At 41.4% G+C, this 13,127-nt stretch overlaps 1 protein-coding gene across 1 annotated transcript in view; it reads left to right on the top strand.

Annotated features, from left to right (window-relative positions):
• Window positions 1–13,127, top strand: part of MYO9A (myosin IXA) — a 154,796-nt gene that overhangs the window by 17,829 nt on the left and 123,840 nt on the right. Inside the window, exon 2 of the mRNA XM_035899416.1 lies at window positions 12,910–13,004. Coding sequence (XP_035755309.1) covers window positions 12,910–13,004 — 95 coding nt within the window. The remainder of the gene's footprint in view (window positions 1–12,909; window positions 13,005–13,127) is intronic.

Below are 13,127 nucleotides of genomic sequence, written 5' to 3'. Positions count from 1 at the left end.
GTGGTTGAGTCCCTGTCCCTGGAGGTATTTAAAAGACAGGCAGATGAGGTGCTTAGGGACATGGTTTAGTGGTGGGGTGGCAGGGTTAGGGTAACGGTTGGGCTTGGTGATCTTAAAGGGCTTTTCCAATCTCAACGATTCTACGATTCTATTATTTGGGTGGTCTATAATGAGAATACACAGGTTGCTGTCTGTTGGTCGTAACTTCATAGCTCTGTGTATGGCATAAAGCTTTTGGAAGTGGATAATGTGTGATGAAGAAAGTGAGATCTGGATCTAAGTTACTCTCCATCCTTTTTTTCCCTGCTAAGACTGATCCTTCCACATAAACATGCTCTACTGAATTTGAATAAAATCAAATAAACCATCATTTCTGTAGTTCTGCCTTAAGTGAAGGAAGATCCAAGACATCAAAACTATGTGTTTCGATGTAGTCTTTATTGAGACTACAAAAATTGTGTCTTGGGTCAGACATCACGAAGCAATGTTCACCCTCTGGAAGCTCTGTGTTGTGTAAGGGTGGTACGGGTGGCAGCTGCAGAGCTGGGGTTGTGCCTTTGGACATTACTCTTCTGCCCTCGGTCCAGCTCCGGAGCAAGCGCAGGAGCCTCCTTTCCTTGCAAATGCTGGTTCTCAGTTTGTTTTTACAAACCAAGCGTAATTAGTAACGATCCACTCTTTATTCTGATGTGTTGCTGCGTGTTAGGTCAAAACCTGCCTCCAAAGAATAGACAAAAATGTGGTTTTATGTAGGTTATAAATTATATATTGCTGCTCAGCACAGGGAGTGCTTGGTTTTTCCCTTCCTTTTTCACATCCCTCTGCTCCTCCACTTAAAGATCCTTGTCTCCCGTTATGTTCCACTGATGAATCTCTTGCTACATTCAGAAAAAAAACCCTCTGAATTTGTACTTGAGCTTTGCAGTTTGCCTCAACCTGGCACAGGACGTGTGTACTCAAAAGCTTCTTGAGTTTTCCAGCTATTCTGGTTAGTTGGGTTAAAGATAATACTACATCTGTCTAGAAAATCTCTCGCCTCTATCTGAATCCCATCGCAGCTAGTATGATACAGCATCAGGTGGTGATTTTCATTTATTTACCACATATTTAATTATAGAAGAATTACCAAAAGCCTTAAGCGTACTGTAGTGATTCTTCAAAGCTTGAAAGAAGAAATGCTGGTCTAAACTTCACCGTTGTGGAGCTTGCAGGTTTCTTACAAGTGGCATTGTAAGCCATTTGTTTAATTACATGGCGATGGAGAGGGCGCACGTCAGCCAAACACCTTCAGAGTGGGGAGCAATCGGAGGGGGTTTAGCAGGCTGCATGGTGGCAATGGAACTGAAAAGGCCTTAAAAAAAAATTAGACGTACAGTACCTGTCTACTGGAAACCACCACTTCAGGAAAAGAGGAGTGTGCGCTCTAACAAAGCATTGCTTATTTGCATGAAATTGATCAGAAAAGAAAGTCTGCCCTTGCTGTTTGCTCCAGCAAGCAATGCCCCTGTGAATTTTCCAAGTGTATCGTTTGCATTTCTCCTGCTGTCAGCAGCGCAGAGTGTTGTAGCATGAAATATTTGTGCGCAGCTCCCAGTGCAGCAAACAGAACATGGCTCATTTATTCTGAGCAGGTCATCTGCTCCGTCTGCCCCTCCGTCACACACCTTTTTTCTGAGCATCTTATAATTTAAATGCAGTACTGCACATAGATATTATTCTAGTGTTTGCTATATTCTTCTAAAAAGCAAAAAAATCTAAAAAGTTGGTGTTCCCCAAAACATCACGTACAAAGACTGAAGAGATCGCAAAGTTAAATGCTATTAAATGCCTTTGGAGACTTAACTTGCGCTGCAGTTCTTGGGCATCCTTGGCGATGCAGCGTCCTCCTCCCGCTCCCCTTCTGCTTGGAGCTCTGGGGATCGGCTCATTCGTGCAGTAAAGCGAGCTCACATCTGAAATCATCGGCCTGGCCAGAGCTGCTGTGGTGTAAGCGAGTAACATTAGCTGTGTGCGATGCACGGGAATTTGACGCTGCAGCTTAATAGCCCTTGAAATTTTGGAATTGCATCAAGAAAGAGTTGTGGATTATTTATATAATCCCACAGAAGAGCAGGGAAGGGCTGGAGACGTGTATATTCACATTTAATCTTGTTCTTACTCATACAATATTTTACATGGCAAAAACCAAATGTGGGTTTTATTGTGTTGTTTTAATGGCAGAGCTCTAATTTTTTTTTGTTGTTTTGGAGAGGAGGGTGTGTATTATTTTCTTTATCTCTAACTAGCAAAAAGTAGCCGAGGTCTAAAAGGAAGGATAACACAGGCAGAAGCCAAGCTGGGTCTTGTGTTACAGTGGTATGCTTTTGTTGCTGCTAACGTGTTTTTGTTTTTCTTCATTACGCATATTTCTCTTGGGAAAAGCAGGAAAAATATGTGTGTAAAATATACATGAGGGCTCTGTGCCTCTGCTAAGAGGATCCAGATGGGAGACGTTACGGTAGGGACACTTTCTCCTGCCTTTCCATCTGTGGCATTGATTTTGGTTACAAACTGCAGGAAAACTAGTGTCAAGCCCAGAACAGTGAATGCTTCAAATTTTTTTTTTTTAGCGTTTTTTGGGCTGTCCAAGTATGCAGGGGGAAGCTTGAAACTTCATTTCTAAACACTTATGGCCCCATGTAGAATTATTATATTAAAAAAAAGGAAAAAACAGGGGTTTGAAGGGACTTTGAGAGGCCTCCTCCAGGGGCTGGAGAGTTTCCAGGGGTTGTAGACCAGACCAGATACCTCTCCCTAATTTAGAGGCTGATGGTTGGTGAGGGGGTGATGGAAGCTGGTGGAGATGCCTCTCCGAGGGATGAGACTCTCGCCAATGGGCAGTGTTTTGCTTCCATGCCAGGCAGCAGCTCTCAGCTCTGGCTGAGGCTGGCATTGCATTGGGGATGCTCATCTTCAAGAAGACATCCCCGAACTTTGATGGTTTGTTTCCAGACCTGTCCTTGGGCTGGAAGTCCACAGCTCCACCACACGAAGGAAGCAAGTTGCACCAAGGGTTCCAGCCTGGGCGAGCCGTTGGCGATACCAGCCTGTCATCACCAGCTCTTAAAATAAGTGAGTCACAGCTCCAGCGAATGCTTCTGAGTGCTACTAGAGCCATCAAAAAGTGAGAATGGAGATAGGAGCTACAAGGTTGTCCTAAGGGAACGTAGTCTCCTGCATGGATGTTTTTGCATAGTGAAATTATATTTTAAATAAAATAATACTTGATTTTGGGATGTCGTGTGTTGTACCATTTTGAAGCATCAGTGTTTCCAAGACAACGTGCTTCTGGACAGAAAGACCTAAACCATGTTACTTGTGGAATTACGTGAAGCCACAGTTAAGGACTGCCTTCCTACAGCTGTCTGTAATGCTTGATGCACTAAAAAGCTATGGGAAATGCTTCACAGGCAGCGATTTACCCCATCTTCTGGAGAGCACCAAAACACATGGATGCTTTTGGAAATGGAGGAGTCATATTTTCTTTAATGGTGGCTTCATGGCAGGTGAGATGTGAGTGGTCAACAGCTCTGGAAACTCAAAAGCCTCAACCTTGAGAAAAAGGAACAATCCTGGTGCCGCGTATGTTGTCATCTGCTCAGTTCAAGGGACTTACTATTTGCAATAAGACTTTATTTAAAGCAAAGCAAATAATCGGTGGTCCTGGCGCACTGTGAGGTTATTTCTAGCAATCACGGAGATGTTTTAATTGCAGCATCAGATGTTTGTGATGCATCGCTGTTCTTTTGCTCCACAAAAATGGATTATGCAAAGTGAGGAAATAGTGGTATGACTTGATGTTGTAATATATAGCGTAACCTATTTGATAGTCACTTCAAATATATATTAAGGGGTTTTTATCTGCCGACATTCTATTAGTGCAGTTTTGTTTCTGCTGTAACGCTCATTTATGGTACTTGTATTGCCTGCTGGGGGAGCATAAAGTCTCCTCCTTAAGCCACGACTTGTTATCAACTGGTCATCTGGGCTGCATCAGGAGAAGCGTGGCCAGCAGGTCGAGGGAGGGGATTCTGCCCCTCTACTCTGCTCTGGTGAGACCTCACCTGGAGCTCTGGAGCCCTCAGCACAAGAAGGACATGGAACTGTTGGAGCAGGGCCAGAGGAGGGCCACCAAAATGATCCGAGGGCTGGAGCACCTCTCCTAGGAGGACAGGCTGAGGGAGTTGGGCTTGTTCAGCCTGGAGAAGAGAAGGCTGCGGGGAGACCTGATTACGGCCTTTCAGTACCTAAAGGGAGCCTATAGGAAAGATGGGGAAAATCTTTTTAGTAGGGCCAGCTGTGACAAGACAAGGGGTAATGGTTTTAAACTAAACCAGGGTAGGTTTAGACTGGATCTAAGGAAGAAATACTTTACAGTGAGGGTGGTGAAACACTGGCACAGGTTGCCCAGAGAGGTAGTGGAGGCCCCATCCCTGGAAGCATTCAAGCCCAGGTTCGACGGGGCTCTGAGCAACCTGATCTAGTTAGCGGTGTCCCTGCTCCCTGCAGGGGGGTTGGACTAGATGACCTCTAGGGGTCCCTTCCAACCCCAAACATTCTATGATTCTATGATTCTATTTTATATTTTTATCGGTATGAAAAAAATCATTTGAAGCACTGATTAAGGAGATTTTGCTCAGTCATGGGACCTGTCGGACACTTGCTACCTGCATCTGATGTCGTAAAGTTTGTTCTTTAGCCACAGAGTATAAATGTTGGGCGTTGTGAGCATCCTGTGGGTAGGAGAGACCACTGTAATAACAGTGAGCTTCCCAGCTTCTTTTTGGGATACTTCTGTAAATCCGAAACTGAACCCAGGCTGATGATTTTTTTCCACCAAAATGTTTGTTGGCCAATGTGTGAGAGTTTGCTGGAAAACACGTGCGTTTGGCTTCTCTTCCCAGGGCCCTCAACTCTGCGCATAAAAAAATAAATGTATGAGCAGAGGACCAGGGATGGGAGCCAGACCTTAGGGATTTGGCAGCCTCTGCCTCCAGGATCCATCCGTACCGGCGTTTGCTGATGACCATCTGCCAGCTTAGCTGGGTTTTTTTTTTCCTATTAACGACACTTGTGTAGGAAAACTGTCCCTGTTCGGGAAAAGGACATAAGTAGGAGGCTTGTGTTTGGTTTTGGGGTTTTATTTTGTTGCATTGCGGTTACACAGTTCCTCTTTCTTCCAGAGCGTTGCATAAAAGGAAGAAGCTGAAATGGTCTGATCCCATGCTTAAGTATGGGCAAAGGAGGAATATTCTGCCAATGTTGAAACGTTTGCCAGGAATGCAGAGGCTAAATCCTGTTTCTTACATAGCTGGTAGAGCACCTGCATCAGCAGAGATTTAAATCTCCCAGACAAGCGTGCACTGTAATGACTTTTATAGTACTTTATCTGGTGTATCTTACTATAGAAGTGTATTTAATGGTGCTCTTGATATTCCCATTACATATACTGGCACTTCTTTTATTTATTCAAATTAAATTCAGTCCAAAACCCTCTCCAAACCAGTGCTTTCACATTAAAAGTCGTTTTCTCCCATATTTTTATTAGGGAGTGTGAACTCTAAGTGCACAAAGACAAGGGGTCCTAACTGACCCCATATTTTAAGCCTAATTGCTGCAAAAGTTTCGTTGGTTAATTGCTCTGTCCTAGGATGGCGACTTGATTCAGCAGAGGGGGGAAAGCGCTGCCCTCGAATAGTCTCAGTTTCACTGTGGCCAGATAGGTTTAGTGCAAATGTTTTACAATGGTAAGACTTTTTTAGTTGGCATAAACTATTTGGAACAACAACAAAAACAAGTTAACAAATATGTTTCATAGCCTGTATCAGGACAGTAGGATTTTCTACATAAGTTAAATTACAAGAAGGTATGTCTGTTAATATGGTAGAAATCACTTGGCCGCCATTCAGTGATTGTAATTATGGAATGAGGTATTTCGTGCGCTTTATATTGAAAGAATACTGCTGAACTTAATTCCATGTAGTGAAGGGTGCACCATCACTGACAGTGGGATGAAAAATGTTTTAACCTTCATAAAGGCAACAAATGGAGCTGGGAGACACTTTAAATATGGTTTTGGACCTTTGGGCAGTCTTTGCAAGCCTGTCCATATGGACCTGAGGGGGAGGAAGGGTCTCATCAGCACTTCCCAGGTGTCTTTATCCTTTGGACTTTCCCCGTCTGAAGTATTTGCAGGTCATGTGTTTGAAAGGTTCCTTGATGGGGAATGAAAAGCAAGGAGAGGAGAGGGTGACAGAGCACTGGAACAGGCTGCCTAGGGGGGTTGTGGAGTCTCCTTCTCTGGAGATACTCAAAGCCTGCCTGGACAATGTCTTGTGCAACATGCTCTAGGTGAACCTGCTTTAGCAGGAGGGTTGGACTAGATGACGTCCTGAGGTCCCTTCCAACCCTTGCCATTCTGTGATTCTGTGAATCTTTTGGTTGCTGTGCCAGCTCAAAAATTTGCATTACTAATTTTACGGGAAGAAACAGAAAACTACATGGTTTTGAGAAGGTTGTAAGCAAAAAATCACACTAATAGGAGATGCTACAGAAAGCAAACATCACCAAAGAGATGGTCTTCTGTGGCTTGCTATCAAAGATTAGAGTAGGATTGGATTTTGTTTTAGGCAATATGTTGAGACATGATTTTCATGTCCCTGCTCTTTCTGCACCAGAATAGTGAGGAAGATGACTAGATACTTGAAAACTGAAGACTACTTGAGGTTGGCAGGGACCTCCAGAGGACATTTGGGCCATCTGTGCTCAAAGCAGGTCAGGTGGGTTCAGGGTTTTGTCCTTGAGCAGTTGCTGTTTCTTGGCTTGATGGGGAGTTGGATTCCCACCATGGATCAAATCACCAGCACCTTCAAACTGCTATCTGCTGCAGGGCTTGCAGAGGTTTGAGTGCTTTTCATTTCTTCTTTTACCTACAACAGGCTTGTATTGCAAGGAAGGAAAACATAGATCTAGTATTTTTATTTTTTAATTATTTTTCAGTTTTGTTATGGTACAGCAGCAGCTGGAGCTTTGCGAAAACTTCCTTTTAAAAATACTGAGTAGTTGTATTTTATGCAACCTTTTGTAGGTATTGCCAACCAGGAGATGTCGTGGGGGTTATCAACTAAATGGGGGCTGTGCGTGGAGGAGGAATACCTTAAACTGTATTCTGAATTGTTTGAAGTTACATATAAATCCTGGTATGTATGAGAGACTTGAAGGTTTTGGATATATACGCGTGTATGTGTGTTTTTTTTCAAACTCCTATTTGCCATTCAAAGTCTTCTGCTCATGTCAACAGCCAAGAGGAATTTTTTTCTATAAAGTTTGAGAAAAACATCTGTTTGTAATAGAAAAAAATAGATGTATTTTGTCATTATAGGCACTTTGTTTAAACTGCTTTGTCACCTTTGAGGTGCAAAATGGAAAATTGGGGTTTGGCTCTGATGTGCTCCAGTGTCCTGCTGCAGAAAAGAATAACGAAAGAGCAAACTTTTAAAGATTTTGTTTTGGGTTCTTTTTAAAGTTGATTTTTGGCAATTCAGGGTTGCAGGTCATTCTTGATGCGAGCTCTGCTCAAGCATTGCAGCGTGAACGCTATAAATACTTTGTGGTTGGTGCTTTTTACCAGAAAAGCATTGGTGGTTTCATTAGGCAGTATGGAACATGTAGCCACAACCAAGAGAATTAAAGAACGAGGTGTCAGCGCTTGAACTCGTATTTAATTGCTGTGAACTAGATATTCAGTATTATTGCTTGGCCATGCAGAACAACGCCTTGAGGGATTCATAGAAAAGCTATTTTGCTTTGCAAGAACGCAAATTGTGGCTCATATTTTTTGGCTTCGGTACTTATTGAGGTGTTTATTTAGGTGCTGCGGTCTCTGCTGCATAGAGGTGGCTTTGAGAGCTCCTCACGGAAACCGAAAGTTGGGGGACCTATCTCAAAGTGGTATTAGCAGTGCAATTCTGGTTGATATGTTTCATCAGGTGGTGACCTGCAGATTTAAAAGAAGTATTTCCCAGGGCAGAAATAATAATGAGAAGGGATTTAGCAAGGCTCTAACTTAAGTAGTCTAGATGCATTTTATGTTCTGGCCATAATTCAATATATTTATTTTAAAAAGCAGTATAACAGGACAAGAAGAGTGCTGGGAGCTTGGTTGCAGGTTGAAAGAAAACAATGTTCTTTGTCTTTAGCTGTTTATGTTACAAGATGAAGAAAGGAATTTGTAACTACAGACAATAACTTAAAGAGCCAGTGATGCCCTGGTCACGTAAGAGGCATTAAAATTAAAAAAATTTCAATAGGCTATTCTTTTTCCTGTGTTGTTGTTTTTTTTCTTGTGGCATAAAGATACTCGTGAATTTTATTTTTCTTTTTTCAAGCATAATGTATAGAATATTGGGGAAAAATAGTCTTCAAATTTGGAAGTAAGTTACAGGTGATTTTTAAAACCACTACTCTTTGTGGAAGCATATAGCTATAGGTAAAGCTACAGGTAAAGCACGGGAATGCTCTTCTGGCATGTTGTTGAATCCTTGCTGTTACATCGTTTGTTGTCGTGTCCATCTAACTCTGGGCCTGGCCTTGTGTTTATATTATTTGATGGTAAATAGACTTTTCCTATGCTGTTGTCTTTAGTGCAGTCCCAGTGCTTGGGCTCTTTGGTCATCATATGGATTCTTGCACCCATAGAATCATAGAATCGTTAAGGTGGGAAAGGCCTCCATGATCATCAAGTCCAACAGTCAACCCAACACCCCTATGCCTACTAAAACATGGCCTGAAGTGCCACATCCTCTGATTGTTTGGACACCTCCAGGGATGGGGACTTCACCACCTCTCTGGGCAGCCCATTCCAATGCTTGACTGCTCTTCCAGTAAAGAAATTTTTCTAATATCCAATCAAAACCTTCCCTGACGCAACTTAAGGCAGTTTCCTCTTGTCCTATCACCCGTTACCTGGGAGAAGAGACTGACCCCCACCTGGCTACAACCCCTTGTCCTTTACCAGCTCCTATATATGCAAATATTTTAATTCACAAACATTGTCTTTGCTTCCATAGGTTCAGATGAGTGGTTTATTTCCCTGGCTGCTGTATTGCTGGCAGATGCTTTGAGGTTCCACTTTGCTTATACAGTTACAAGTCATTCATACTTTATGAATACATTTGATTCATGAATTCCAAAATTCACAGTAAACCAGGGAATATCAGTCTTCCAGCAGCCTCTTGTCTGATATTAACTTTTTTTTTTTCCCTAGCGTGAATGAGCGTGGCTAAATCTTGCCCCTTCAGTGCTCTGTGATGGTATATAACTATTAATATAACTATTCCATGGTGGCGTAACCTGTATTGAGATTTAAGCAGTTGGCTTCCTTTTCTTCTGATATATTCATGGTACAGCTTTCAAAAAAAAAAAATTATACTTCAAGAAGATGGGAGACCATGTAAAAAACTCTGTCTATTAACAAATTTCTCTTTCTACATAGCAAAGAGAAAATTATGTGTTTATTTTTTCCTCTAAGGGTGAGTGTTAGAGGCTCATTTGAGAAGGGCAGGGCTGGGGACCTTAAATACACCCATGAAGACACATATTTCCACTAGTGCTTTCACTGCAGAAACTGTTATTCTATAGGGGAACACAGCTGGTTTTTTTTATGGGAACGACGTTCAATTAGGATTATCTATATAGTAGCATCTTATTGTCATTGCTATATGAGAACGAGTCACTGAGGTGTTTTCCTAGATTCAGGGCTTTGGAAAATAACCTTATTTCAGGAAAGACATTAAAATAATCCTTATTCTGGCTATAATCTGTAATTAATCCAGATTGCGTTAATATTAAATCCAAAATGAGACCACGAGCATTTGGTATCATGCGAGGAGAAACGTGAAGTATTTAGCCACGAAACTGTTAATTATTTATTCCCCCCTCCCCTCCCCCTGCCGTCCATGATAAGCATCTCTTTGTGCACCGGAGGGTTGTAGGAGGCAGGAGGAATGGAGCTGCTTCTTTCTCTGCCTTCTCTAAACTGTTGAATCACCAGTGCCGGGTCCAGAGGGATGCTCAGCTCCTACAGAGGAACGTATTGAATCTTGTTTCCTTCAAAATGTTGAGCCCCAGCCAGTAAAAGCTTTGGTCTCCCTGAGAATCTGAAGAATGCTGTTAGAGAGTTTTGTCCGTTGAGCTGCTCAGCAGCTTCGAATCAATGAGTTAGTAATGGGAAATAATACAAACAGATGATACTTTGTTTTGGGGAAGTAGTTATAACACGTTTTGCATTTTCCAAGGCTGAACTATTATATTATGCCGTACTACAGAAGGACGGTGTCCTGTTTGAGCATATATAGATTAGGCATGCATAAATTGAATTAATAACGCTTTTTTTTTTATAGCCCAATAGTTCTGTTAAAGAAACACGGTGAGTAAACCAAACAAAAATGTCTTAAGTTGTCTCAAGTTAAACATCAGGCGTTTCTTTAGCTACTTGTTGGCCCTTCACCAGCGTGCCTCTGCCATGGAGTCAGCCTTGAGTTTGAACAAGAGGTGATCCAAAGAGCTTGCTCATTTACATCAGCACTAAAGAAAAACACATGAAAGAGGGATATTATGGGTTATGATTTCTGTAGGCGTTTGTGTCATAATATATAATGTGGTCTGGAATATTCATCCAGGAAAAAAGCTCATAAAAAAGAGGACTCTCACCGTTCCCCACGCCTATATTTGAAACGTTTTCTCCTGATTAAATGTTCCTTGTTACAAGATAAAAAACGTTTATTCCTGGGTAAGGCTCTTCCCAAAGAAACCCTAGTTAATAGACCATATTTATCTCCTTGAGCTACTACTTAAGGTATAAGCATAGGGAACCGAACCAGAAAATGCTTTTAATATTGTTTTTTTTCTTAAATTCATTATTAAATTATATGAAAAGGTGGTTAAAATAGGGCTGCCATCCATTTAGTCTGTTTTGAGTTCGTTTGCTCTCAAGTGAACAGTGTTAATTAGCTATCTAGAAAATGTATCTGATTGTCTTCACATCATGTCTTAGATTGTGGTCGTTCCTATTGCAGGGAAATGCTCATAATGTAATTAATGTTATTTAAATGAGATATAAATATATGGCAATGCACTAGCTTGTGTTGAATATCAACGTATTCTGCTTATGAGCTTCTTGCTGTGTCTCTGCTTGCCAAAATACCTGGAGGAGGACAGGTGAATCCATTGGAAATGTTAAATAGCACTGTGTCTTTTAATGCCAAAAGGTCTCTTTTGGGGGAGAGGATGAGTGGATTTTCGTCGCTGGGAGAATTTTGGGGGCTTCAATGGTCACCTGGAGGTGCAGGCACATTTGATGGTCTCCTGAGGGTGGAGTAGAGGAGGGATGCTGGGTGCAGTGAGGATTTTGGGGGGGAATAAGCAGAAAACAAGTGTGAGCAGCCTGAAAAGATCTGAAACCTCTGTCAAGGAACGTTCCTTAGCTGTGTGTCTGAAATGATCTCTCGGGTATAATCCGCTTGCTTGGCAGGTTTCAGCTATCCCAGAACTTGTTTTAGTCAACTAAAGTGAATTCATATGCAACAGTTTGAGTTTAAACAAATCCCTGTATTCAAATTGGTGGTGGGGTGGAGGGTTGAAATCACGTTGTTATTCTGTTAGCAAACCTCCTTCAGTTCTTAAATCATTAAATCTAACCAGATTGCTAAATAAATCTGGGAAGATAAAAGGAGACAGGAGAGCATGCATCGTGCGTGTACGGAAGGGGTCGAATGCCTTGATGCCAAGGTTTCATTTAATTTGGCCTTTATTTTTTTTTTTGCTTTTAGTTGCAAAGTTAAATGTGAAAAGGTCATTTGAAAAGCTTCAGATTATAGATGTAAAGCCCTTTTAATCTTTTCTAATAAATAGCTGAGTAGGGAATAAATCTATTGGGAGCTTGGAGCTGAGCTCTGCTATTAAGCCTCAGCACAAAATATATTTCTAATTGTAATTCAGTGTCCATGCACAAACAACACTTAGAAATTATCTCGCGTATAATTACCTTAAATAAGTTTGGCTTGGAAGAAAAGGCGAATGGTTATCAAAACTGGTTTAATAAATGAAACAGTAATTGGACCTGGCAGCTTGGTGGATCCTGTCGCTGTGGGCCAGGTTGTTATTAAAGTGATTTAGGCATAATTGAAAATACCAGTTTTCAGGGAAGCTGAGCTTGCAGTTCTTACAGGTTTCCAATAGTGGTTCTGCTCAGAGCTTTCTTTTAAATGGCAATAAATGACTCTCTGTATTAGGTGCCTTGGTAAGGCAGGGTTTTAATAAAAGCTTTGCATAATAGAGACTTAAAAGTGTTTTGATTTTGGAAAAACAGCAGCAAACTGAAGTGGCAGTGTCTGAAGTGCTGAAAATACTTGGGGTTGCACTGGTGCTATATATGACACTGTCTAACATCTGAGAAGCCTTCAAAGTATTTTTTTTCCCCTAATTCCATATATAATTAAAAAGCAGCTTCCTCTAGCTCATTCAAATTTAGAGTCTTGTTGGAGCAGTGTACGTTTATATTTAATTTAAATTAATAAAGCACAGCCTTAATATAGACTATAACAACTTCAAATATTAAGTCTCTCTTATACAGCTAACACTTTATTTTTCAACAGCATTTATCTGCCCTTCATGAATACCAAATTGAAAATGAATACGGTCCCTGGAAGCGTGTCGTATTCTTTTGTAGACCATTCAACTAACTTTCACTGTATGCTTTTTATTAATTATACAATGATAGCGAAATACCCAAAGCCAAGTTGTTAGTGGTGTGCATATAAATAAGGTAAGGAGGTGGCTTTTCGAATGTAATGATGGCTTCTCTTTTTGCAGGCTTTTGGAAATGCAAAAACGGCACACAACAACAACTCGAGTCGCTTTGGCAAGTTTATCCAAGTGAATTATCAGGAGACGGGCACTGTGCGAGGGTAAGCGGGAATCAGGTTGAAGACGCTGTACCTACTCTTGCCTGCACAAGGAGCCTAAATAGGCTGTTGTAGGGGGCACATGAAAAAGAATGTTAATATTTTTGGCCAGTATGTTTCCCAAAA

This window comes from Egretta garzetta, unplaced genomic scaffold, assembly GCF_000687185.1.
Source record: "Egretta garzetta isolate BGI_Z169 unplaced genomic scaffold, ASM68718v1 scaffold287, whole genome shotgun sequence".
Classification (NCBI taxonomy): Eukaryota; Metazoa; Chordata; class Aves; order Pelecaniformes; family Ardeidae; genus Egretta; species Egretta garzetta.
This window is presented reverse-complemented; position numbering and strand designations above follow the sequence as displayed.